Here is a 26,157-nt window from a genome sequence, read left to right on the forward strand (position 1 = left end):
CTCGTCCTGTGAGGGGACGCCTTAGAGACGTCGGTGTGACCCCAGCTGGCAGGACCGGGACTCAGGCAGGGGGGCTGGCCTTGGGGACCCCTCATGGCATCACGGGCTCCTCTGACTTATTTAGATTCGCGCTCAGAACAACCCGTCTACACCACTGAGGGTCTGGGTCACCATCTGCCGTTCCCATCTTCCTGAAAGCAGGCACCGAGAGGCATAATGGACAAAACAGTCCCCCAAAACATGAAGGGTTTGTTTAAAACCAAGGAGAACACCCGACCGGAGGTGCATCACGTTCAGGGGGACTGCTCCCTAGTTGACACTGTAGCCCTGATACTGGCCGGGCCAGCAAGGTGCCCGGCTCGGAGGACGCACAGGGGCTGAGGACGTCCGGGCAGCCCCGGGGCCTGGGCTGGCTCTGCCGCTTGCTGGTCGTGTGGCCCACGGCGGTCACTTAGCCTTTCAGGGTCAGATTTCTCGTGCATAAAACAGGCTCGACAGTATGAGTCACCTCACACGGTTGTCCAAGAGTCCACGAGATGGACAGAAAGTTCCAGCACACAGTAAACGTCCCATAAACATAGCCACTACACCGAGATGCTCCTGGGAGCTGTGCACGTGCGTGTGTGTACGAGTGCGTGTGGTGTGCGCGTGCATGTGTGCGTACATGTGCGTCTGCGTGTGTGCGCACGTGCCCCTTTTCTAGGAACGAAAACAGGCTTGAGAAGTAACCACACACAAGCCCCAGAGCTGGGAATTCGGTCTTTAAGAACAGATGCTGCCCATGCTTCACGTGCTCGGAGGTTCTCGGGGCTACTTTGAAAAATGAGGACCATCCTCACGTGTTCAGGGACACTGTGCCCTGTGGGGGCCTGGGTCACATCTGCCGGGCTCCAGGGTGACAGAGGCTGGGAGGGCACTCGGGTTGCTGACGACAACACCCTGTGCCGTCCAGGACTTCTAGCTCCACGCGAGAAAGCAAGAAAATGGATTTTTCTTCTCCTTAAGAATCTGAAATGATGTCATTCAGACAACCTACAGCACAACGAGAAAGTCTGTGGTGGATTTTAATGACGCGGTAAAGCCGAGTGGCCGACGAGTGACCAGGCTGGCGGCACTCGGTGAGGCCGTGCCGTAACGACCCCAGAGGAACCGAGGCCGCGGCCGCCCCGTGCCCCCGTGTGCCAGCCGCCCGCCTTCCCGTCTGTGCAGGGGGCAGTGCAGGTTCCGTCATCGAGAGCCGGAGCCCATCAGGGAGATGTGGCCGTGGACACCTGTGTGCACACAGCGGACCGCCGCCCCTGCGCCCCGGGGCTCGGGGTCGGGGGCTGGCCCGGCGGGACGCCCCGGTCCGGACCTCCCCGGGTGCACGGGCTGGCCAACCAGGCAAGGGCAGAGGTGCGCCTTCAGAAGGCTTCCAGGACCTTCCAGAGCTGGGATGTGAGGTCAGCGTCTTCACCGGCCTAACCAGACCGAGCTGGCCGTGTGCGGGGGTCTACAGCTTCGCCCTCAGGCTGCCTACGACGGGCTTGTTGGTGGAAAATTCCGGCCACCACGACACCCTCTCCAGCACCTTGCTTTCCTGGAGGACAGCCGTCCAGAGGTTTTTACAGAGCTGCAAAAAACATGCACACACATTAACAACGATCAGAAAAGTTTCCCTAGATTCCGAGCGTGCAAAAGCCGCTGCCCTTGGAAGCTTCCGCCAAAACATAGGACGTTCTCCCCTGTCACCTTTTAGAAAAATTAAGATGACTGAAGTTTAGTTTATGTAAACTTTCTTTCCCAGTAGGAAACATCTGGGAAAAAGTCCCTTCCTTTGGAAACTCTCGTCGGAGCGGACGCTGCTTCCTGCTCGTGTGTGGCCATCATGGACTCTGCGAGTCCACGTTTGTCTGTGCCGGTCTGTCCCCTGGCGCCCCGGTGGCCGTGGGCTGGCACGGTGGGTGCAGGTGCAGCTGAGTGGCAGGACAGCGCGAGGCTGGCCTTGCTGTGTTCCCCGGGGCCCCTGGCCCGCCAGGCCTGGCGCACGCTGTCCCCGCTGCCCGCCACGGCCTCCTCCAAGGCCTTCAGCCAAGTGGCTGCACTGGACAACGGGGACAGCTGCAGTCGGCCGCAGGGGACGGCCGTGAGGATTGCACACGGCAGACGGCTGAGCCCTCCACCTGCTCCCCGCGGTCAGTGCCCAGGCCCAGAAGGCAGACCAGTCGCCGACCGTCCCCAGGGACAGGGCAGGGGCCCATCCTGTACCTGGCTGATGTCGGCCGATCCCATTTTGAAGAAGCCGCCCTCCCTGCACCTGCTAGACGCACTTTGTGATTCCTGCTCTAACGCTGCTACTCTTGGCTCCCTGAGAGACACAGATCCAGACTTCGTCTCCCCAGGTCACAAATCCGAGGCTCCACTTTATAATGTGGAGCATTATGCTTCATGTAATGATGGTCTCGAATCGCCTCCGACAGCTGTGTTTGTGCATTTGAAACAGTGTCTCACAAGCAGCACCTGGTTTAAACATCAGCCCTCGGACGGCATAAACCGCCCCGTCGTCCGAGGCCTCTGCCGGCTCTGGTTTCAGACAGGCCCTCACCCTGAGGCCGGCTGTCCGCAGTTCCTTGGTCACCCAGCTGCCGAGACAGGGCTGCCCTCTGCAGAGCAGGCCACCCCCGCCCCCAGTGCTTCCGTGTGCTTGGGGGTCCTCAGGAGAGGCCGTGCCCAGGCCCTCCGTGATGGGCACCTCTGTGCTGCCTCTTCCTCAAACACCACCCACCTGATGCCTGCTGGGTCCCCATCGCCCAGGCCAGCCCACTTCCTATGAGCTCAGCACGGTCCCTCCTGTAGCCATGGCCACACCGGGGGACCGAGGGTCACTCCTGTCATCTTTCCAGACGCGGTATCGACCCAGCTCCTGGCCTGTTGGTGTCAGGTGTCCCCCCAGCACAACGGGCAGCAAACGTGCACTGACCCGATGCGGCTGCTCCCGCCCTGCTCGCCCCGCACCCGGCACTCCAGTCCCCTCCCCGAGTGTGGCCTGGGCCGTGCAGAGGCCGGGCACCTGCCCCTCCCTAGATAAGGCTGTTACAGTCGCCTGAGGACAGATGGAGGACTCCTGTCCCCTTACGTCCACTGTCTATCCAGGCAGAGCCTGAGCTGGCAGCAGCTGCCTCAGCAGCAAGGACATGGCCTTGGGGTCAGGGGACGAGTCGGGTGAATCCTGTCCCGGTGCAGACAGCTGGGAGACCTCAGGCACCGACTTCAGCACTCTGAAATGCCACGTCCTCATGGCAATACAGGATCAATACCAGCAGAAGGTGCTGAGCAGACCCGAGTGTCCCCCAGCACTGGCATCACCACGTGCCAGAGTAGTCGTGTAAGGGACAGCTGTGGACTCGGTGATGAGCACCGCAGGGTCACAGAGGCCGGAGTGGGGCGTGTGGCAGGGCCCCTCAGCTGGAGGCCAGAGACGGCCCCACTGAGAGGCAGCGTAGAAACTGATGGACATTAGTGCCCTGGGCAGCGAGGGCCCGCTGGACAGAAGGGCAGGAGCCAGCACTGTGGGACGCTTGGGAAGACCGGGCCTGGAACAGGGCCACGGCTCCACACAGGCTCACGCTGACCTCGGCACCACAGCCCCCCGGGGCCAGCCGCCAGCCCGTCTCTCAGGGGAAGGCTCTGGGGGACGATGACCTCACCCCAGACCACCGGGCTTCTGCCCCGGTGCGACAACCTCCCGGCAGGGGCCAGCCATCACCCCAGGCTCTGGGATGAGGGCCGTCGGCCCCCAGGGCGGCCCGGCGGGCACTCGAGCACGGGGCCGTTACCTCGCCGTCAGCTCTGCCGATTGGCGAGTCCAGGATGAAGTCGGGAGGCGCGATCACATCCACCAGGGCGACGGCATCGTCTTTCAGCTGTGGGAAAACAAAGCGATCGCTTGGCAACGCGTCTCCATGGCGACTGTGGAGGAACAGAGCCCAGAGTTTGTTGCTGGACCCGCTAGCAACCGTAACGCTGGCGCGAGGCCTGACTCCGGAAGCATCGTCTCCTCTCTGGCCGGTTACGGTCCCTCGGGGCGCCCCGAACGTCCTCACCGTGCTGCTCTTCACTCAAACTTCCAACGATTTAATTTTTTCAACTGAGTTTCTTCTTTCCTACGAGGTAGGGACTGCTTGTAAAAGGGACGGCTCTGCAGCTCATTAACTGGCAACTGTCTTCCGAGCCCTGACTTATCTGGGCGGCGGCCGTCCCAACACAGGAACACGGGTCCGGAAAGCGGCGGCGAAGGCACACGGGGCGCCTGGAGAAGGCCCGCCCGGCCCGCGCCCAGGCCCGCGCGGTTTTGCAAAATTGTTCTTCAATATGGGATTCAGGGGAAAAGCCTCCCAAGAATTTTCTTGAAACGCAAAAGAGATTCTTTTTTTTTTCCTAACGACGATTGTGAAATGCCACGGCTACACTGAACAGACACTGAGAAGGGGCCACGGGCCAGCACAGGGCTGGCCACCCACACCAGGGCAGACAGGGGGCAGACAGCAGCACAGCTCCGCGGTGCAGACGCCGTGCCCCGCACGGCCCAGATGAACCAGCCACCCCACTTCCAGGGGAGACCGGCGGGGCAGGGCTGCGATCCGAGAACCTGAGGGAAAGGCCCAGGGAGAGAGGGAGCTGGGGTGACCCCTGTTGTGTGTTTATAAACAGCAACTCAGCGTCCCAGACCACGGCGAGGAAAATGCCTCCTGTCATTGGTTTTACTGTGCGAAAAGGAAATGCGGCCGCATCCACGTACCACAGCCATCGACATGCCCCTGCCTAGCACGCTGGGACACGGAGCCATCGCTGGGTGCTCGCGAACGAACCTGGGAGAGGCTCGCGACCAGAGACACCACGCGGAGCGCACCGGCTCGGTGCCGGCGGGAGCAACGAAGGCGTCACTGGGGCGTCGGCTGAGGGGCCGGCAGGGCTGGTTCCCGTCCCACCGCGAAGGGAGAGGAGGGACTGAGGGCTGGCCGCACTGGCCAGCACGGCGGCCGCGGCGCACGTGGCTCTTCAAATTAACGAAAACGAAAGAAAACAATCTCTAAGCGACTAGCCACTTTTCACTGCCCACAGTCCCCATAGAAAGGGGTGACCGTGGGGACACAGGGCTCCGGACATCAGTCCCTGCGGAACATGCTGGACAGAGCACCCTTAGGACATCGAGTAGGGACTGGGGCCGTCTGAGTTTTCTGGGTGACAGAGGCACAGAGAGAAAGCGAAATCCCAGGAAGCAAATTGAAATTGGGGGCTGCGTGACTTGGAGCGTGTGGGAGGGGACCCACCGAGGTGGCTGGAAGGGGTGCCAGGTGAGGGCGCACAGACTCGGGGACCCCCCCCTTGCTGCTCTTGCCCTGAAATTTCTGACAGGAGCACGTTTTCTGGCTATTTTCCTGTTTTGCCGAACGCTGCCCGTGCACAGATGCGGAGGGCGGAGGCCAGTGCGTGTCGCCGTGCGGCGGTTCAGTCATGTGCTAACACAAAGGTGACCACGACTCACCTGCGAACACAGGGCCAGGATGGCACGCTCTACCATTCGACCTGCTTGCTCACCAGAAAAGTAGCCACCTGTAAGCACAGGGCTGGTTAGCCCAGGGTCTGGTACCCTAAGTCCAAAATCACCCGCAAACAGCAATCACCCTGAAACAGCTCACACGTTGTGTGAGACTGCATCACGGCCGCCGCCCGAGCCCCGCTGAGCTGCGACCCCTCTGCAGGGACCTGTTGGCCAGGCCAGGTTCTGATGTCCCTTGTCCCACCGGTTCACTGAGCATATACCAGGAGCGCAGGGCCAGGAGCTGGGGTGACAGGGGCACAGGGCCCAGCGTGAGGCAGGCAAAGCATGGGATGTGAGGAGGGGTGGGCTGCATGGAGCCCAGCGCGGAGGGGCCGGGGCTGGGGGGCTGGGCCCCTTCTCCTGCACACAGGGGAGGTGGTTCTGTGCCCAGATCAAGCCTTTGGGATGGTTAGCTCAGGTGGCCAGGATGACTCTTGAGAAGGGACAGACATGGGGCTGGCAGGGGCCACGGGCACTGAGCTGTGGCCCGGGGTGTGGGGGGCTATCTGGACCCACAAGGGAGTGGGTGCGAGGCCCCCCGCAGCCTTGCCTCCCACACTGCAAAACACAATCTCCACAAAGCCTGGACGCACACAGGACAGGAACAGAGACATACTCTATCTGCAGCACTAACGTGTCAGGGGTGTTAAGGAAAAAAGTCTCCCCAGGGGGACGATAATAGGACAAGCGGAGGAACAGGTTTACCCTACTCCTGTCAGTCTTCCAGGAGTCAGCCCGGGCACTGCCTCCTCCAGGAAGCCCTCTGGGCCTCGAGTCTGGGCATTCCTGGACGGCAGGGGCTGCCGGCGGGGCCTCACCTCGGTACAGCAGGGCCGCGTGCTGGCTCAGGGACCACAGGCCGTAGAGCGCGCTCAGCCGCTGGAGCACGGCCCGCAAGGTGGGGGGCACGCAGGGCTGGTGCGTGAACTCGTGGAACTTCCGCACGACCGTGAGCTCCAGGAACGCCAGGGCCAGGGAGCGGCTGTAGTATACCTGAAAGCCAACGCACAGGGCCACCCCGCCGTGAGCCACGGCCGGGGACCTCCTGCACTCAAAGTAGCTGAGGATCGCCGTCCGCTGACGGCAGCAAACCTTGGACCCGCCGCCTGCTGAGAACGCACACGCACAGCGAGGGCCGGCCAGGCGGAGGCTGCCGTCCTGGGTGGACAGCCCTGTACCCCCAGTCCGTCCCCTCCCTCCACACTGGTCCCAATGCCAGCATCCCTCTCTCGAGCCCCCACGCCCAATGAACCTCCAGCCCCAGGAACGGACGTGATGAGCCAGTTTGGAGCCAGGTGTGCATTCCCGCCACACTCTAGTTTCTGAAGATGTTGCCACCTTAACACGTAATGGATGCTTGAGATAAAAAACAAGCTCCAAACTCTCCCGGCCGCGTTCAGACGTCAGCCGTGCAGCACAGGGAGGAGCTGGGCCCTGGGGTCAGCAGGCCCGGGTCCAAGGCCGGCCCTGGCGCAGGTGAGCCAGGTGACCCGGGCGTCTCTCTTGGCCTCGATCTCCTCGTTCATCAGAGACGACGGTGTGATACGACACGTTTTGGAGAAAAATGTTGTCATCTGCCTTCTGAGGCACAGATGTCCCTGGAGGGGGTCCCCAGGAACTCGGGTAGGGTGGGCTCCGGGGCAGGGGTGGTGAGGCTGGAAGGCGGGGTGGGGAGACCCCCGTCCTCCTTTGTACATTTCTCGTTTTGAACATGCGTCAGTGTTACCCGGAAAAAAATCGCAATAGACACATCTTTACTTTTTTCTAAAAGAACCTACTGTGTGCGTCTGGCTTGCGAAGCAGACAGTAAGCGGCAGGTGTTACTGGCGGAGCAGACAGATGGAAGTTAAAAGGCTCCCTGCGGTGTCAGAGGGAACACGCGTCACATTTTGACTAAAGCAGCAAGTCTCCCCCGGGACAGCAGCTCCCGCCCTCCGTCGACAGCACGTGCAGTGGCCGCTGCCCACTGCGTCCCGACCTCGTTCCCAGTGTCACTTGCCGCGGGGAAGGGGCACGCGTCCACCGTCGGAGCTGACGGCCCCCGGCCTCAGGGAGGCCCGCCCACGCCGAGGGCACACGCGTCCCCTGACGCCTGCTCGTGCGCTGCGCCCGCTCCAGCTGCTGTGTGGGACGGGACGACGTCCCTCGGGACCCTGAAGGTCCAGCCCCGGGCTCTGGGCGCGCCCAGCTGTCAGACCGACCCCGAGCTCGGCCTTGAACGCTCGCTGACCCAGACCTGGGGTGGGCGCCACAGGCCCCCTCGGGTCACACCCTCCCTTCTGGGCCTTAGGCTGCTGTCCCGTCAGCCACTCCGTGGGGCTGTGCCTCAGCTCACGTGTGCCGGTCAGCTCCGCAAAACTCCCCGGGGACACCCGCCGGCCCCTCCGTGTTCTGCCACGTGACCCACTGGACACCGTGAGGGTCCCTTGGCAAAGGGCTAAGGAAGGTGAGCTACTTCTCAAACGAGCCACCGCCTGGCTTCTGCTGTGACGGCACACGTGCCAGGCGCCGGCACGGGTGACGGCCAGTGCGGACGGAGCGACCGGCCCCGGGCAGCTCTCGGGTCTGGGAGTGGGAAAGCGGGACCCCCTCTGTGCCCTCCACCTCTTTGGGGTGCCGGCTTGTAACTCAGGGCAAGGCCTCCGTTTCCGTCTGAAGGAAGACGATCTGACACACAGAGTTAGGAGCGACATGGGATGAGCGAGTCCGCAGCCGCCAGCGTCCGAGTGACCGAGCCCGCCCGGCCGCTGCCCACTCCGAGGGCAGTTCCATGACCATTTCACGCGCTGCGGCTCTGAACCGAGGCGTAGCCGATCCTGGCCGGCGCTGGTTCACTTCCTTTAAGCTACAGGTTCGACGCTGGCTCAGTCGCCCTCGGCCCGAGCCCTTCCCGTCGACCCCGTCCTCGTTCCTCGTCTCCACCCGGGCAGGTGTCCACCATTCCCTGGAGGCACTACCAGCTCTGTGTCCGCCCCAGGGGGCAGCTGGCCCTGGCAGCTTAGGAGGGCCGGGCTTTCAGAGGAGGCGGGCAGACAGGGACGGATCGACACCGAGGGGAAGGGACACCACCAGGTTGAGGAGCCTCCCGTGCTTCCTCTATCACGGCCTCCCACATGACAGCATCAGTGCGGGGACACGGGCGCGTGGATCGCCGCCTGGCCCCGGCTTCACGGGCTGTCTCTCCACACTGTGCTTGCACGGGGCTCCCGGAACGGGGAACGGCCCTGTCCAGGGCGAGAACCAAGGCCACCCTGGGACCCTTCTCACCACAGCTCCCTGGGGGGGCAGGGGCGGGTGATGACTTTGGAAAAAGAAAGGCAGAGCGCGGTGTGACCTCACATGTCACCGAGCAGCCGCTCTGTCGGTCAGGACCCGGGCTGGCGTCCTGGCCCCACGGTGTGTCTGAGGCTCCGGCACCCAGCGCCCCACCCCCAGTCACCCCTGCTGGCTGATGGGCTGGTACTGCTGGGATTCTGTGATGCCCACAGTCCCTTCCAGAGGCCAGGGAGGCGCCACTGTCCCCACCGCAAACCACAGTGCAGAGGTCAGGCTGCGGGCCGAGGTCAAGGGGCTGGAGGGCTGGGCTCACCCCCTCCCCTAGGACGCCTGGCGGCCCAGGAATTAGGAGCTAACAACACACGGGGCAACTTCTAAGGCAGACACGTACCTGAGAGTTGTTTCTGGCTGCGAAGTCGCTGCTCCCTGATCTCTTCTCTTCGCTGAGTTTTTGGTGAGTCTCTCGGAGCAGGTAACAGACCAGCCACTCGTACGCTGCCAGGGGAACTTCGACGGGAAACAGAGGGAAAACCATAGTCAGCATCGAACAACCGCTGAGGACCCACTGGGACGGGGCGCCGAGCCCCTCGCCTGCACACGCATGTGAGGGCCTGGTCCTCGGGTGCCCACGCCCGCCGGGCAGCTGCTCTCGGCTGGGCGTCCCGGGAGTGGCTGGCCGTACGGGGTCTGCGCACACAGGGCGAAGGGCCCTGGGCATTTCCTTCTCTGCCACGCATGCCCCCTGGAGGGAGACACAGCATCTGCGGCCGCAGACTCCGCCCGTTCCCCGGCTGTTCGGTCAGCGGCCCCTCAGAGCGCAGCTGAGTCCAGTGGAGAGCAGGCTGGTGTCTCTGGCCGAGGAGTGACGGCTCCGGCCACGCGCGCAGGGGAGCCGGGAGTCTGGGCGGTTTCGGTGTCAATGGGTTGGTGGGCGGGGCCCAGGGGACCGAACCCCTTCCTTTCAAACTCCTGCCAGGTGTGGGGGCTCAAAAAGGTCCCCCCAAAGACATGTCGACGCTGACCCTGGAACACAGGTGTGCTCTCACTTGGGAAGAGGGTCTCTGAGGTTGAGGGTCTCACGATGAGGCCACCAGGGGTTGGGGTGGCCCTGCACCTTACACAGGGACAGAAGAGGAGACACAGACTCTGCGAGACCGCATGACGACAGAGACAGAAACTGCACTGACGCGGCCACCAGGAGCCACCAGGAGTCGCGGGAGCCTCCGGAGGGGCGCAGCCCTGCCCGCGCCTCGATTTCGGACTTCCATTTTCAGCACCGACTTTGTGGGACTTCGTCACAGCCTCCCCAGGACACTGGCGCACGAGGTGGCCCAGTGGGCACCCGAGCCTTAGATGCTGCCTTCCATCCAGGATGTCCCCAAAGCCCGGGTCAGTGCTGGACACCAGTGCGGACACGGCAGGACCCATCTGGAGAACGCCTGTTCCGGAGCCTCTGGGACTGCCACTTCTTAACCACCTCCCGGCAGGAGGGACTGTCACCACCAGCAGTCAAGGGTGGGTGTCGCAGAGACGCAAGCGTTCCATGACTCATGGACACAGTGACACACCCAGGACCTTGCTCAGGCCAAAGCCGCTCACACACGTGCTGCAGCTGGGCCGGAGGCTGCCGCTGTCCCTCGAGGCCGTGCGGGCCGTCCCCCGACACGGCCCTCTGCCCCGCCCCGCACCAGCGGCGCCGCGAAGGCCCTGGTCGGGGGCCGGTCCGGTGCTGTGCGTCCGTGAGCGCGCCGGCTGCTGGCCCCGCTCCTTCGGCAGCTCCACTTTTAGAAGGAGCACGTCATGCGGCTCCAGCGTGCTCGGCGGAGGGGACGGTCCCCAGAGAGCATGGGAAAGCAGATGTGAACGCGGGTGAGCCGCGTGGACAATTCCTGGAATTTTTTGTAAGTGATAAATCGGTGACGAATGAGAACTGGCAGTGGTGGCCTCGCCTGGGGACGCCGTGCACGGCCGAGGACAAGCCTGCTCAGCACTGCTGTCCTCGAGGCCCTCCCGGGTCGCAAACGGCCTCTGGCGGCCTCCTCAGGGCTCCCCCAGCGTCCCCTCTGCACTCAGCGGCCCCCCAGCGGCCCCCGCCCACGTGGGGCCAATGACGCCCTCACACACGCCCCGCAGCTGCCACTGTCACTGTGCTCGTCTCTCCTCGGCTGGCCGCTCCCGCCGGCCTCAGTCCAGGAGCTTCGGAACACGCCCATGGGGCCCTCGACTCAACACGCGACACCTGGACTCCCGGCGTCACCAGGGGCCTTCGCTGGCCCCACCCTCTAACGGGCTGCTCGTGACCCTCCGTCCACCTCTGCCCGTCCCCTGCCCCCTGCACTGCCTCTGCCTGGGTTTTGGTTTCCTGTGTGATCTGTGAGTCCAGTCCAGCCCCGAGCACGCTTTCTAAGGCAGGGCCTGGCCTAGGGCTGCCCAGACAGCAAGGCCCGGACGACTGGGCCCAGCTCCTGGAGGGCACATGGCCCCGAGTCTGGGCGCCACCTCCTGCCATCCACGTCCACGCGCGCCGCACGCCCTGCGCCCCGCCTGGCGCCTGCTCCCAAACACGCGGTTCAGAACCTCCGGCTTCCTGGAAGACAGCTCAGCTCACCCCCAGAGCTCTCTACATCTCTCATGCCCACGAGGGTGCTCAGCACGGAGCCCCCAGCCCCGGGTCCCGTGGCCGCACTGCAGGGCCGACACCTGGGACACCTGGGGTGCGACCCCCCCACCCTGCAGGCACACGCGCTGTCCGCAGCAAACACGCTGAGCCGCCGTCATTTACTATTTTTGCGAACGATCCGGCCGCAGGGGAAGCAGAGCCGTCACTCAGCGACGAGGCGGGCCCTCGGCGTGCAGACCGTTTGCTAAAGCCCAGCGCACACGCCTGTGACACGGTCACGGGAACCTTCCGCTCCGAATGACCCTCTTACCCCCGAGGGAGACCCCCTGCCCCCCGCACAGGCCACCGCCCGCCCAGCCCCGGGGCCGTGAACCTGGCCCGACTCTGCACCAAAGATCTCTCTGGGATGAGGCCAGCCCGAGGCTTGGGGTTTGACGATCGAATGCCCGGTGACGCGGGGCGGCCGTGGGCCCCGAGTCCCTTCTCTGTGCGTGGAGAGTCACGGGGGGACTCGGAGCCGAGCAACGCTCGCCAAACAAGTTTGAGTTGCACTTTTTCCTCCAGAAAATGTTTTCGGTGTGTTGGATCTTGCAGAAATTAGGGCCCTCGGAGGAAAAACAGGGTGCCGCGGGGGCTGTTCCCGCAAGGCGGACACGGCACGGGGCTGGCGGGCTGCTTGTTTACCGTTTCACTTTACGACGGGCGAGGGTTTCAGGGAAGAGAACGTTCTGGCTGGGTTGGTGTCACCAGAACGATTAGGTCATGTTCTAGTGCTTTCTGTAGCCACAGCTGGTTGGGGAGCTCTGTGAGCATCAGGAGTGGACCTCCCAGGTGGCCCCGTTTCCTATCCGCATGCAGCAGACCCGTTACTACCCTGGGTGCCGGGGAAGCTGAGGCCGGAGGGGTGGAACCGGCCCCGAGTCCCGCGGCGGGGGGTGCGGGGGCTGGGAACAGGCCCGGGCGGCCTGGGGGAGCCTGATGTCCCCCTCACGGCAGGCGGGCTGCTTGTTCTTTCTAACAGGGTCAGCTCTGCCTGCGGACGCCTGCGCCGTGCTCCGTGCCCAGCCCCGAGTGCGGCCCTGGAAACAGGTGTTGCAGGTGGTGAAGTGAAGCCGGCTCCCCGAATGCTACGGGCAAGGTCACGACACCAGGGACACTTCCGCCGCGGGGTAAAGCTGCTGGTTTTGACGCAGGATTTAACAGAAGAGCAGCTGGGACCCTGTGGGAAGGTGCTTTCTTCGAAGCCATCGACCTCGGGGGTGGGGGGACACAGAGGAGCGGACCAAAGTCCCAAGCCTGTTCCTTCTGTACAATCTCATCCTGGCAGCCCATTCGGAAGCTTCCGGAAGCTGTAGTAACAATCCTGAGCTTCGGAGCACAGCGGGCTCACGCCCAGACCTGGCTCTGCATTCCACTTGGGACAGCCCCGAGCCCAGGGGCTGGAGCCGGGGCACGTCGTGGGAAGCAGCCCCCCCAGCTCTTCCCCTCGCACCCCAGCCACTGCACCCTCGTCCCGGCGGCTCTGACTGCCCCCCCATCCCCCCCGGCCCCCCCAGGTCACCACCTTCTCCCAGCCCCCTCTGCAGCTGGCTTCCACAGCAGCATTAGCGTGAGTCATCACCACGACGACGCAAACCCAGCCTGTCGGCTGCTCAGAACCACCCAGTGGCCCCCCATGGCCCCCACGGATGCCTCAGCTCCAAGGCTGCTCCCCAAGATGGCCTCTGATCGGGCCTCTGAGCCCGTGAGGCCGCGAGAGCGGGACCTGCGTCCATCGCCTCTGGGCCGAGGAAGGGGCGGATGAGGCCCACGCACACCTGCAGCGTGAACGGCATCAGAGCAGCGCTGTCCGGTGCCCCGTGCCGAGGGCCCGTGTGGGGCAGCAGGCCCACCTCACCCTCAGGACGGCGGGCTCCCCGCCTCACCCTGGGAGCCAGTGCCCAGCTCGCGTCCCCACAGGGAGATGCTGAGTGGACGCATCGACCAGTGAGTGGAGGGCACACCGACGTCCAAGGTCTCTGCCAGCCACTGCCGCCTACCGCCACGGCCCCCACGGCACGGTGCCCCCGCTGGTCACCACAGGGCGGACGGGTCAGGGGCATTTACCTGAGTCGTCCAGGCAGTCCTGGAGGCTGGTGACGGTGAACTTCCGGCCAAGGAGGGCGGGGTAGGCGTCCAGGAAGTCCACGCTCCTCAGAGGGCTCTGGACGCGAGCACCACCTGGGAGCACAGCGGTCACTGGGGGAAGCCGGACCCGGAGCACGGCCCAGGGAGGGCCCCGCCCCCAACCTGCCTCAGCGGCTACTTCAGAAGTGGGTCAAGTGCTATGTAATGACACTTCCTGCAAACACAGGGTCCCTCTGGAGAGAAGACATGACTCTGGGGGCCTGAGACCCCATACCTGGTATGAGTTCTGGGGCTACCTACAAGAGCCAGCAGGCCGAGCAGGCAGCCGCTCACCTGGCCCCCCCACCTGCCAGGCCGAGCAGGCAGCCGCTCACCTGGCCCCCTACCTGCCAGGCCGAGCAGGTAGTTGCTGGTCTGCTGTAGCAGGACATTGTTGTCCCCTTCGTACGTGCAGTTGGGGTCGTTGTCATCTCTGAGGTTGCCCAGGCGGTTCACTGCAATGAAGCCATTTTCATTACTTAGGTGCGTACGTGAGAAATATGTCTCTACTTGTGAATCTGATCCTGGGCCAGGTGAACTTCCCCGCTGCACCTGCCCCTCCTGGCGGGCTGAGGCCCGTAACCGCTCTGAAGCAGGGGCCCCGCCTCTCGGACCTGCTGACCACCCAGCAAGGGCACTGGGAGGGGACCAGGCGGCTCCCCGTGAAACGCTCAGCACTGCTCCTGAGCAGTGAGCGCTCAAGACATCTCTTCGTCAGCATCCCGTCCTCCCGAGGTCGCCGGGCAGACTCCCTGCAGCCTGGGGGCCGGTGACAGAGGCCCAGGCGCGGACTTCGGGGGCTGCTCCTCCTCCTACGCCTGAACGAACCCTTCTTTTCACACAAGAAATTTCAAATCTCTGAAGGCAACTCCCACCTTTTTTCTGCTGTCTCTCCCGCCACGGAGGAGCCCAATTCCCTTGCAGAATTCAAGGGGAGCTCTCCAGACCCTCAGCATCTGGGTCTCCTTCCTTGGAGAATGTTCTCCAAAGCTTAGGCTGTGATAGGAGGAGGCAGCAGGGACCCCAGCTTCTCGGGCTCACATCCTGCCAGGCCTGTGGTCACCTGCAATACCCTGATCGGTGTCCCGACCCGCTGCCCCATGCCACGGTCAGACCACTGCCTGTGAGGAGCTGGGAGAGGCCTTAGAGGAATAACTTGCAGGTGACGTTTAAGCCTAGATAAAGGCGTTGCGTTTCTCCCCGCGGAGTTCAGTCTCACTGGTTTGAGCCCGGCATGACACTCAATTCAGGCGTTTCTGTTGTCTGCGGTGCTGCAGGATTCGATTCCTTACTCTAAACTATGTGTAGCATCTCCGTGAGTTGTAACAACCAACAAAAACTACAAAGAGCATTGTCCGGAGCACGAAACACATCGATGAGTAACTGGCGGCTGTGTTGCCCACAGATCGGTAACAGGGAGGGGCGAGTGTGGGGCTGCCGAGGGCCACACCGCTGGCCACCCTGCACGGACAGGAGCTGGGACAGAGCTGCGCTGACCCAAAGGCCATCACCAAACGCTCACACTCGGCAAGAGCCTGAAACGCCCCTGGAGATACAAGCTGTCGGTAAGCGTCCAGCCGTTCTGTGTGGGACGTGTGTGTGGCCCCCGAAGTAACTAGCCTTTGCCAAGCAATGATTTCAGGCTGGGGCACAGGGAGTCTGGCAGGTAAGCTGCAAATTACTATGACTATAATAATCACAATTCTAATAACAGCAGCAAATAAAAGCCACTGGCACGTGCTCCATGCCCGACGCTGTGCTACAGGCTGTACGTGTATTCACTTGCTCAGTCGTTGCAAGGACTCCCCTTGGCACACTGTGACATCCCCGTTTTAGAGACAGGAAATCTGAGGCACAGCGAGGTCAGGCAGCAGCCGGGGAGCAGCGGAGCGGGGCTGCGTCCCGGGCTACCGGCCGCCCACTCTCTAACCCACAGGCCAGCTGCCCAAACGAGAGCCAACGCCAATAAAAACTTAGTCTTTTTTTTTTCTAAGTTTAAGAATTTTTCATCAGAGTACAATTTGGTGTCGCTTTACTGCAGAGTCATTAACCAGGAAGTCACAACTCAAATGAGCAGATAACCTCCTGTCTGCTCTGGTTTTAGTGGGCGCCCTCACATTTTCTCTGGGCTGCAGCGTTACCCCCAGACCTCCATGCTTACACGAACATCGGGCATCGGAAAGCAGAGGGATCTGACCAGGGCAGGGGCTGCCAACCTTGCTCTGGAAAGGGCCAGACAGTAAACGTTTCAGGCTCTGTCAAGATTGCTCACCTCCGCAGGTACAGTGCCAACGTGGACACAGAGGAACGTGGCACCAACGAGCGGGCACCCCACGCCCCAACAATACTCTGTTCGCAAAGCCAGCGGCAGCGGCTCTGGCCCACAGGCCAGTTGCTGACCCCGGCCCGAAGTCAAACGGTAGGAGTAAGGACAGGAAACCGTCCCACGCTCCTCCCAAACCTACCGGCCAGGTAGCCGTGTCCTCCGCACGCCTCTCTGCACTCCTGGATTCCCCGCTGGGCGGTCCACGAGGCCAGGGCCTTGCCGGCTGACCCCAGGGCGTGCACCTCGCGCCCCAGCTCAGCCTTGGGAGAGGAAATCCAAGAACGGGTGAAAAGAGGCTCCCGCGCCAGAGGTCAGGGGTCAGTGCAACCCCAGCATCAAAGGCTCATGTCTGCTCCAGTCTAAGCCAAGATACCAGGTCCCAGAAGACGGGAAGGCGATGGCTCTTCAAGTCGACTCTGTAGGCCCCCACCCCACTGCCCCTGGCTGTGACCCCACCCACCCCACCGCGGCCAGCGTTATCCCGTCTCACGCCAATGTCCTTTGGCTTCTATGTTGGTGGTATTTAATAAAAACAGTTTGGAGAAAGACACACACACACACACACACACACACGCGCGCGCGCGCACGCACACACCTGCTTAAACAAGTGACAAGTGATGCTTTTTACCAGTGTCTCCACCTTCAAACAAGGGTGACTGCGGTCCCGTGGTGCACGGGTTAAACCACAGTTCAGAAAGCGTAACACGTGATCGCCCTTTATAACGTTATTAACGGGAGAACAATCCCAGTGTCAGCTGGCAAGGGGACCGGTGACTCATGCTCGGGAGAAACTCGCTTAACCCCCTGCCTCCCTGGAGAAGGGCTCCTGCAGACCTCGGTTCTGCTCGGCAGTGCCCCCTGCTGACCACCCCGCACCACCCCGGCCTCCTGACGCCCAGATGCTGGCGCTGAATATTCTAGAGTGTACGGATGGGATGCAGGCCTTTCAGGGTGTTGCACAGACCCCAATCTGCGGCATTTCTAACCGGTTTTCAAATGCGTTCCTTGAGGTTCACATCTTCCCCCTGTGCAGGAGGCAGTGAGGGGCTACGGAAAGCCACCTCGTGCACTGCCCAAAGAAATTAGCAAAGGACTTCTTTCTACGAGGCGGCTGATCCCAGTGGACTTGCATGCCTGTCTCCGGCACAAATCCTTGACTGTCAACTCACATCCCGTCAGCTGGACTCAGACCTCTGTGGGGTTGTTTATGAAAGGGCCGGGACCGTGAAATCTACTGAGGGGCCAGTCACGTGGGCTGTGCAGACCGCCGCGTTCCCAGCTGGACTGGGCGTGCAGTCAGGACCCATGTCAGTGAGCTCCGGGGGCCGGGAGCGGGGGACGCAGCGGACAGAGGCATGGGAGCCTCCAAGCCACAAACCCGCGGGCCGGCGTCGCTTTGTGAGAAAGGCTGACGTGGGCTGCTGGAGCACGGCGAGATCAGAATGATAACGCCACGGGGACACGCGCGCGTCACCTCTCACCTGCCGGGCGCTCCGGCTGTTCCCCAGAAGGCCTTGCTGCAGCTCCACCAGGCCCAGGAAAAGCAATTTGGAAAAGTGGTCTAAGGCGAAGGCGGCTGCCAGGTACGGGAGGAGGCGCCATTGCTAAAGTGAACAGAACACGCACGTGAACACGCCCAGGTGCTCACGGATGACCGACAGGCCTCGCGACAGCGGGCGGACCAGAGGGGGCAGGTCAGGAGCAATGGGACGTCACCGCCGCCTCCCCCGCCTGGCGTGGGCGGTCCGACATGCCTCCTGCACTCCCGTGGAACCCAGTTCTCCGTCCCGACCCCGACCGCCACACGCGAAGGCACAGCGTCCGCCTAGGTCCCTGCACACGGGCTCTCAGCGCTGCCTTGTGGAGTGAGGACCGGCCGGCTATCGGTCCACCAGGGAACTCGGCAGGGTGCCTGTCACGGCCGGAGCGTGGGACTGACCGGCTGGCAGCTGGTGCTTGGTGAGCCTGTGAGGGATGAAGCACTCGCACTCACCCCTAAGCCAGACGGGGAAACTGAGACTCACAGAGAGCCGGAAGTTCTCAGAGGCGGGAGCCTGTCCATCCACCTGTGCACACCCGCAGTGCACGGACGGAAGCGGGGAGGGGGGAGGAGGCCGAAAACCTGAAAACCGGTCCCCCTCATCGCCAGCACCCTCATCGCCTGCTGCTCCTGCTGCCGAGTGCCTGATGCCACCCCAGCTGCTCCTCACATACTGACGCTTACACACACTTAACCCTTACGACCGTCCGGTGACAGCCGTCGCTGTCAGCTGCGACTCGCCAATGCGCAAGCTGCAGCGCGGCTTGCCCAGGGGCACACGGCCGGCAGGCTGGACTTGGGGTGGGAACCCCAAGCGCCGTGACTCAAGCGAGCTCTTAACTGCTGAGCCACACTGATGCCCAGGCAGCCGGATGCACGGTGGCCGCGCAGAGGCCATGGTGGTGGCAGTGGCGGGCGATGCGTGCCATGCGGTCACGAAGCGGGACCCTTTGCTTTTTCTTGTTTATTAAAACGGGTCCACAGCAAAGTAAAAGAAGTGTGAAAAGAACCAACTGTGATTCTGTTAAGTTTACTGAACCTTTCACTCAAATACACCTCCGCGCATGTGTAGCTGGCCTGCGACCTCAGCAGCTTTACCTACTGCTCCCCAATAAAGGTCACCTACCCGACTTAGTCCCCACCCGTAAGCTGGGCACAGCATGGTGTGCTGGGGGCTGGCACCACAGAGCACCTGCAGCAGGCACCGTGATGAAACGCATGTCCCCCTCTCCAGGTGACAATCACCTTTCCTGGGTTGCGGCCTGGCCTATCCCACTTCTGAGGACCTGCAGGACAAGTGACCCTTCTGCGGCTCTCAACAACAAACACCACAGTGATCAGCGCTGCTGTCTACTTCCCTGGGGCCATTTCTTGGGCTGGGACAGTCAGAATACGGCCCTGGACGTGCAAGGCCACTGGCCGAAGCCCGCAGAGCCTTCCCAGGTAAGGAACAGGTGTGCGCACCTGTCTCCCCAGAGTCCTCCGGAACAACTCCCGGCTCCTCACTGGGGGAGTTGTGTAGATGCCTCTCAGTTAGAGATGGTCTGCTGACAGCCTTGCTGCCTGACACCCCACGCCCCACACCGCCCTGACAGCTCCCGATGCTGCTGTTAATTGCCTGAAGAGGTTTGATCAGCAAACAAACGGCAGCTACCGGAAACAACAGGCACACCTGCATGCCTAAGAGGGGGCGGAGCATGCCCGCAGAAGCTACCGGAAACAGCGGGCACACCTGCATGCGTGAGAAAGGGGGCGGGGCACGCCAGGGAGCCGACCTGCATTGGGTACTCCAGGACCGGCACCTCCTCCTCGCCTGTAGGCCCGAACTGACGCCGCGTGGCTGAGAAGCGGATGGCTATGGACACGGCCAGCTTCAGGTTAGTGACGGACATACTCGTGATGGAGACCCGGCCGTTGGACAAGCTGCCCAGAGACGCCCCGAAGTGCTGCTTGGCGTCCTACGGGAGAAAAGCAAGGTGTTCAGCAGGAACGCCTCGGGGCGTGATGGAGAGGCACGAAGACGGACGGGCACCTGTCCATCCTCGACGCTGGGCAGTGTCCACCATGGGGCCCCGCCCCAGTGCCCCGCCCCAGCGCCCCAGACACGTCTCCCAGGTGCGGAAGGGTCCGGGTACAGGTGTCATCAGTGAATCGCTATGGGAGAGAGTGGGGGGCCCTGGGGGACACTCGGCTCCACGAGGAAGGGGGCCCCAGGCAGACGGGGCAGTGCCCACCAGGAGGCACTGCTGTCAACCTCGCTGAGGCTAGACAGGCCTGCACCAGAGCCGCCGGCGGGGGACGAGCCAGACGGACACTCCTGTGCCAAACTTTGTTTATAAAATGCCTCCCTTTGACCCCCCACCCTGACCCCAGAATCCCTCTCCCCACAACAAACACGACCATTTTAAGGGGTGTGGGGTCCGTCCGCATTTTTTAAAACGGATCATCACCTCGTGGGTACCCATTCCCAATCGTCGGTTATGAACCAGCGCACGAGCACGGCACGCGGCTGTGGCTCCTCAGGCCTGTCGGTGGTGACGTGGGCACGTCCCACACAGAGCCTCCTGACCCGCCTGTCACCCGGCCCCCCCTCCCTCCTGCTGCCGCTCCTTTGTTCATTTCCCTTATTATTTGGCCTTTTCTTCCAAAATGATGTCCCCTGCAGCATGCTGGCAAACGTTTGTTACATTCTGACACGCAAATCACAGTCCGGTTGAATTTAAAAAGGTACATTTCGAGTCCTCTTCCTCCGAGGTGTAAAATGCCATTTCGCTGTCTTCTGGCGTTCGGTGTCCCGCTGGAGAAATCCGAAGGGGACTGAGTTTTATTCCGCTGGTGTCGGATCTGCACCCTCTGGACGATTTCAGAATCCTCTGAACTTCTCGGCGCTCTCCGGTGTGTCTGGGGACCCATGCTCCCCGCTCCTCTCTGGCTCCTCACGGCTCCCCCTCTCCCTTTAGTCTAGACACGCACTGTCATCATTTCTCCAAAATTCCCCTGCGGCCCTGCGGCCCTGGCCCGCGCCTCGGGAGAGCCCCGCCTCTAGGCCTTTCCAGCCTCCAGCTCGCGCCCCCGGCCCGCACCCCGCTCGCTGTGTCCGCGAACTCTTCCTTCGGCTTTCGATCTCCCTGTTAACTTTTACTTGATTAACTTTTACATCCCAGCTCCGTGTTCATTTCATTTTTACGCCACCTCTGCTTCTAAGTGGCGTCTGGTTTCATGCCGCTGTTGCTGTCCTTGTCCCCGAGTGCACTGGCCCTGCTGTCTTGGACCTGGGTGAGGCCCACTGCCGGGCAGGCTTCGCGGAGCGTCCGGGCCCCAGACACGGTCGCCCTAGCTGTGAGCTCAGGCCTGCTCGGGAGGTCAGCTCGACGTGGGACCTGTCTGGAGAGGGCCCAGGGCCACATCCCTTTGTGTCTGCTACTCAATGAATTTAGGGGGGCCCTGGAGAGGCCTGTACCTTGAAGGGGGTGACATAGGTGCCCTCAGGGGTGACGTCTCCGTGCCGGTTCAGGAGATCCTGGCGAGGAATTCTGACCTGGTGGAACATGGCGAACCTGTGGGGTGCACAGGGCCTTGAGTTAAACTGGGCGCCGGCCCCGGCTCATCCCCAGGCTCGTCCCCTCCCCCTGGAGCCCAGGCAGATGAAAGGTCAGCCTGAAAGCTGGCAAAATCCCCAAGACGAAGAGAAAGAGCATGAAGACACCAGTGGACAGGGAATTCCAACAAATTTCTCTATCCAGAAAAGGAGGTTAAGAAAAGTGGGTGCGTTGTGGGGTTCCTTGCGGCACAAAACAGCCACATCCGTCATTTCGGAGGCTGAGCCCTCACGCCCCTGGGGCTCGGGTCTCAGGGCTCCCCAGAGAGCTCCTGAGACAAAGCCTGCACAGCAGTGGGGAGCTCAGCCCCTGCGGAAAGACGGCGCTGGCTGTCACACTTCAGTCCTGCACCAGCAGCCACCACACGGGCGACGAAGTCAGCAAGCGGGAGTTTCGAAACTGCCACGTCAAACGGGAGAACACGCAGCCGCATGGGGCCCCAAAGTCCAGCGGGCGGCTGCTCGCAAATGGGGAGGGGAGCGGGCCGGACACGCTTCGCCGCGGGTCAGAAACCGGGCACGTTTGGGGCTGTCCAGGGACACGGTTACCCAAAGTAATGGACGTTACAGAAACCACTCGGAAAACCAAACCATCTTAGAAATCGATAGTGCCGACAGGTGTTTATCTAATAGTAAGAACCTGTCTCGTGTCACAGACTGTCCTAGTACTAAACCCCAGAATGCAGCTCTATAAAGAGCAGCTCAGCACCTCTCTCTGCACCTGCTCCTCCTCTGACCCCCGCTGTGGGCGCTGACCCCTGACCCGGTCACCTTCCTCACCTCCACCCCGACTGAAGCCCAGGCTGGCGACGGTGCTAGGGGGCCTCCCCCGCTGCCCTCCGTCCCTGTCTGCATTCAGATTGCCCCGTGTCCGACTCACTACAACAGTGTCTCCTGGCCCCTCCCAGACCTCACCCCCGCCAGCCTGTCCCACGCCCGAGCAAGGCCTTCCCACTGCCCACGGGAAGGGCCCCGCCCTGCATGAAGTCTGTCCTGCCACCTGGGACTCTAAACCCCGCAACAAACGTGAACTGCTCACTGCTCCAACGGCCCCAGCTCCTCGCGGCCTGTGGAAGGGTGGTCTGCGTGTGGCCCTGCTCTCCCGATGCCACCTCCGCCAGGAGGCCCACCCGCCCATTCTCCACCAGCCTGCGGTGGGGACTGGTGACCCCAGAGCACCACCAGGGGGTGGCCCCGTTCTGCAGCGACACCCAGTGCCTATGCTCCTTGCTCAGCGGCCTGGTCCTCGCTGGCAGCTTCCGGGCCCTTAACTCTCCTATTGTAATGCGGCGACCAGTGCCGTGCAGTGAATCAACGGCGGCTGAGACTTCACGCTCTGGGCGCTGGCGCTGGCGTCGGCGCCACAAAACCCCAGTCCGGGACGGCCTTGGGGGAAGATGAGCGGCACCTTCCAGCAGAGGCCGGGCTGGCCGGGCACAGGGCGGGCCCAGATCTGCGGCAGGGGACTCTCCCTGGGCTGCCAGGCCGGGGTCCAGGCGGGCGGCCAACCTCTGCAGGTCACCCTGCCGAGCGTGAAGGAGAATCGGCCGCACGCCAGCTCCTCAGCAGGCCCCGGCCCAGCATCGTGGCACTGTCCAGGGGTGGACGCCAGTCAGGGCCTGGGTGGGGTGGCTCTGACTGGCCGCGGGGCCTGGGAAGGCCCACCAGCGTGTGAGTCCAGACACCCCAGTTTCTAAGAACAGCCAGACTCGGTGCTGACATCCCCGCGTGCTCCAGCTGCTTACTTGAAAGCACAGAGATGCTTCTGCACGCGTGAATCCGCCCTCAAAGTGCCCTTTTTAGGGGTGGAAAATCGTTACTTGCTGCTCGGAGATGGGACAAGTCTGAGCATATTTACGCCTGCAAAAGGATTCGCCTGAGTTCACTGAAAGCGAAGTCTCACACACTCTCCTGCGGCACCTGAGGACGCTGTCGGACGGGCACTGCTTATCGGGGGTCGCTCCGTAAGGTGCACAAGTGCCCAGTCACCGTGTCGCACACCGGAGCCTAACACAGAACTGCACGTCGACCGTCACTGAAAAGTTAATTACTCTGGAGAAACGGTTTCACTTTCTCTTCTGAGCTCCAGTATAGCTCAGCAGCCGTTCTAGAAACGGTCAGCAGGTGGCCGGACTGCGGGGCCAGCCTGCCAGCCAGAATTCCCCGTGTCCCCAGAGGGCACAGGGGTGTGTGTGTGTGTGTGACATGGTGGTGTGTGACATGGGGAGGGTGTGACACGAAAGGGTGTGACACGCAGTGTGTGTGACACGCGGTGTGTGTGACATGGGACAGGTACAGGTGGCGGGCCCTGCTCCCAGGTGCTGTACGTGTCCTTCCGCCCCGGGCTTTCTCCCAGGGTCCAGGAACCTCCTTCCCCTTGAGGCCGCCCACCACCACCCCAGCCCGCCTGGGAACAAGTCCACCGAGTGCCTGGCGGGACCCCTCCTGGCCACGTGCCGGATGGATCTCCAAGGCCTGTGGGCCCCACCTCACCTCAGAGCAAACACGAGAGAACGTCCACAGCCCACTCCTAAGTTCAGAGGCCAAAATCTCACTTGAGAGGGTCTTTATTATTTTCCTTTAGAGTTATTTGGCTAAAATCAACCCACGCAATTTGTATTTGCCTCTGATTACTAGACAGTCATCCCACACACTCAGAAATTCTTGTGCAATGACTAAATCTAACCTATATTTTCCAGGTAAATGATCTCAGAAAAAAAATCACTTAATTGTAAGACATTCGAAGTAGACAGAAGACAGCACGCAGGACCTCCGTGCCCTTAAGCCCACGCACCCTCTGCTGGCCACGCACTCCCCTGGCCTGGGGCGGGGGGCAGGGAGCAGGTCCTGCCGGACACCCAGCACCAGCCTGTGAGCCCGGGGCCCCTGGACACGTCCGAGCATCTCCCTGGCAGCAGTGCCGCTCCGGAACGCCTCCACAAGGAGGTCACCAGCCTGCCCCACGGCGATGCTGGAGGCGATGGCAATGCTAGAGCCCATGCCACACTGGCGTGGCCCACCCCGGGGCGCCGTCTCGGTAAGACCACTGCGGGCCTCTCAGCCCCAACCCCGGAGTCCACACCACGCTGCCCCTCCTCCCCAGAGTCGGTGTGGACACGTGCTGGACACCTAGTTCCAGGAGGCTGCTGATGGGGACCTCGCCTGGGGGAGGCAGGCCCCGTCACAGCCCGGTGCTGTTGGAGCCCCAGGCTGCCACAGGCCTGATGCCCGAGCTGGGAGCGGCCGCCTGCCTGGGGACAAATTCACCCGCTCGGCACTCGGGCTGTTCACACCTCCTTCGCGACCGGGCTCTCAAGTGTGGGGCTGAGGCCCGCATCCCTGACGCGGTTTACCTGACTTGCAGGAGGCAGGAGGGCACGGGACAGCGCCGAGGGGCCCTGCGAGATCGCAGGTGTGAACAGGAATCCGAGCCCTGACCAGCGGGCCCGAGGACCGATCCCACCAGGAGTGCGCCGTGACCTGGAGGCTCAGCTGTGCGCTTACCCATTGTCCAAGCCGTTCTGCCCGAGCTTCTTCCCCATGTCGCCCACCATCACCCCTGGCACGGGAAGAAGGGTCTTCGGGTCCCGAATCTGCACAAACAGAAAGCAACAAACAGCAACTCAAAATGACTTTGTTCAAACCCCCGGGGACCGAGCCACGGGCTTCCTCCACGTCGCTGCAGGGAATAAATGTGTCCTCCAAAAACGTGGCCTCACTGGAGACGGGCTCTTTGTGAATGCGGCTAGAGAAGGGTCTCGACACGAGATCATCCTGGATTCCCTAAGAGGCCCCTAATGTAATGACAAGTGTCCTAGAAGAGACAGGCCTGGACGTGGAGCGAGGAGAGGCCACGTGGAGACGGAGGCAGAGACTGGCGGATGCAGCCGTAGCCCAGGGACTCTGGCAGGATCCTGAGGCTGCACGAGGCAGGAGGGGCCCTGTCTCCACCTGGGCATGGGCTCCTGGCCGCCAGACTAGGAGGGAATAACGCCTGGTGTTTTAAGGCCTTAGTCTGTAGTATTTTGTTTTACAGCAGCTACAGGAAAACCAGCCCAGGAGCTGGTTAGCACACGCGTCTGGAGGATGTCGGTGACCACGTGCGTGTGCTTCAGGCAGAGGGCTTCCTGACTTTAATACAGCGACGAAATGGCTGTGCACGCACTGCTGTGGGAGAAACAGCTTAAGATTATCTTTGTAAATCTCTGCTCCCCCAACTGAGTTTCCAATAGACTTGCCAGAAAGAGTACAGAGACAGCTAGCGGATAGCTCCTGACTCTGTGCTCAGGATGTGGGATTTCATTCTAGAAAACCTTTAAAGTAGCGATTCACATCCAGGCGTGATTCTGCCACCGTGCCCTCCACTCCAGGGAACATCTGTCAATGTCTGAGACATTCTGATTGTCATAACTGGGGGGGGTCCTACAGGCAGAGGCCAAGGGTGCCGCTACACACCCACAGGACAGTCCACAGCAGGAGAAGTATCCAGCCCACCTGTCATAGCTGAGAAATTCTGCCTCAAAGAAATACTGAATTTGCACTGTTTGGAATTTAGTTGTTTGTATAATTTGCTAGTTTCTGTTATTTCACTGGAAGAATCATCAAACTGAATTGAACTTTATATGTATTTTTTTAACACCTACAACATCTGGTCTTCCTAGGTGGTCTCCCATCCAAGTACTAACCAGGCTCGGCCCTGCTTAGCTTCCAAGATTAGACGAAGTCGGGCACATTCAGGGTGGCGTGGCCGTAGACTGAACTTTATAATGATGGAGCCCAACTGTAAACCATCCTTCCTCTTTTCTGAAGTCTTTAAGGCTCAGTAAAGATTCAGATATTTGAAATAAAAAATATAGTTAGGGAAAAAAGTAGACATGGAGAGAAGAGATAGTTAAAATGTTGGTGCTTTTCAAGTGATCAAACAGAAAGGTACTGCGCTAAGGCAAGTTTTCAGTTCATCTAGAAATAAATGATAACTTAGTCACTGCAAATATCATTTTAACCTCTCAGAAAGGACTCAGATTAAAGTCACAGGCAGAATTAATGTCGT

At 61.8% G+C, this 26,157-nt stretch overlaps 1 protein-coding gene and 1 pseudogene across 5 annotated transcripts in view; both read right to left on the reverse strand.

Moving 5' to 3' along the window:
- Positions 1 to 1,044: 1,044 nt before the first annotated feature.
- Positions 1,045 to 26,157, reverse strand: part of ACOX3 (acyl-CoA oxidase 3, pristanoyl) — a 36,958-nt gene continuing 11,845 nt past the window's right edge. For 4 of the 5 annotated variants that reach the window (XM_039838016.1, XM_039838015.1, XM_039838017.1 and 1 more), the window contains 12 exons: positions 24,612 to 24,700; positions 20,970 to 21,066; positions 19,285 to 19,467; positions 17,451 to 17,573; positions 16,109 to 16,229; positions 13,979 to 14,098; positions 13,584 to 13,697; positions 9,249 to 9,364; positions 6,400 to 6,574; positions 5,525 to 5,592; positions 3,816 to 3,902; positions 1,045 to 1,612 (listed from right to left, as the gene is read on the reverse strand). In XM_039838016.1, coding sequence (XP_039693950.1) covers positions 1,493 to 1,612; positions 3,816 to 3,902; positions 5,525 to 5,592; positions 6,400 to 6,574; positions 9,249 to 9,364; positions 13,584 to 13,697; positions 13,979 to 14,098; positions 16,109 to 16,229; positions 17,451 to 17,573; positions 19,285 to 19,467; positions 20,970 to 21,066; positions 24,612 to 24,700 — 1,413 coding nt within the window. In that variant the 3' untranslated portion in view covers positions 1,045 to 1,492. Of the gene's footprint in view, positions 1,613 to 3,815; positions 3,903 to 5,524; positions 5,593 to 6,399; positions 6,575 to 6,911; positions 7,308 to 9,248; positions 9,365 to 13,583; positions 13,698 to 13,978; positions 14,099 to 16,108; positions 16,230 to 17,450; positions 17,574 to 19,284; positions 19,468 to 20,969; positions 21,067 to 24,611; positions 24,701 to 26,157 lie in introns of those variants that run through there. The other variant, XM_039838018.1, reaches the window with a different exon arrangement.
- LOC120582978 (uncharacterized) lies at positions 25,744 to 25,862 on the reverse strand (annotated as a pseudogene).

Source organism: Pteropus medius, unplaced genomic scaffold (assembly GCF_902729225.1).
Source record: "Pteropus medius unplaced genomic scaffold, Ma_sr-lr_union100, whole genome shotgun sequence".
Classification (NCBI taxonomy): Eukaryota; Metazoa; Chordata; class Mammalia; order Chiroptera; family Pteropodidae; genus Pteropus; species Pteropus medius.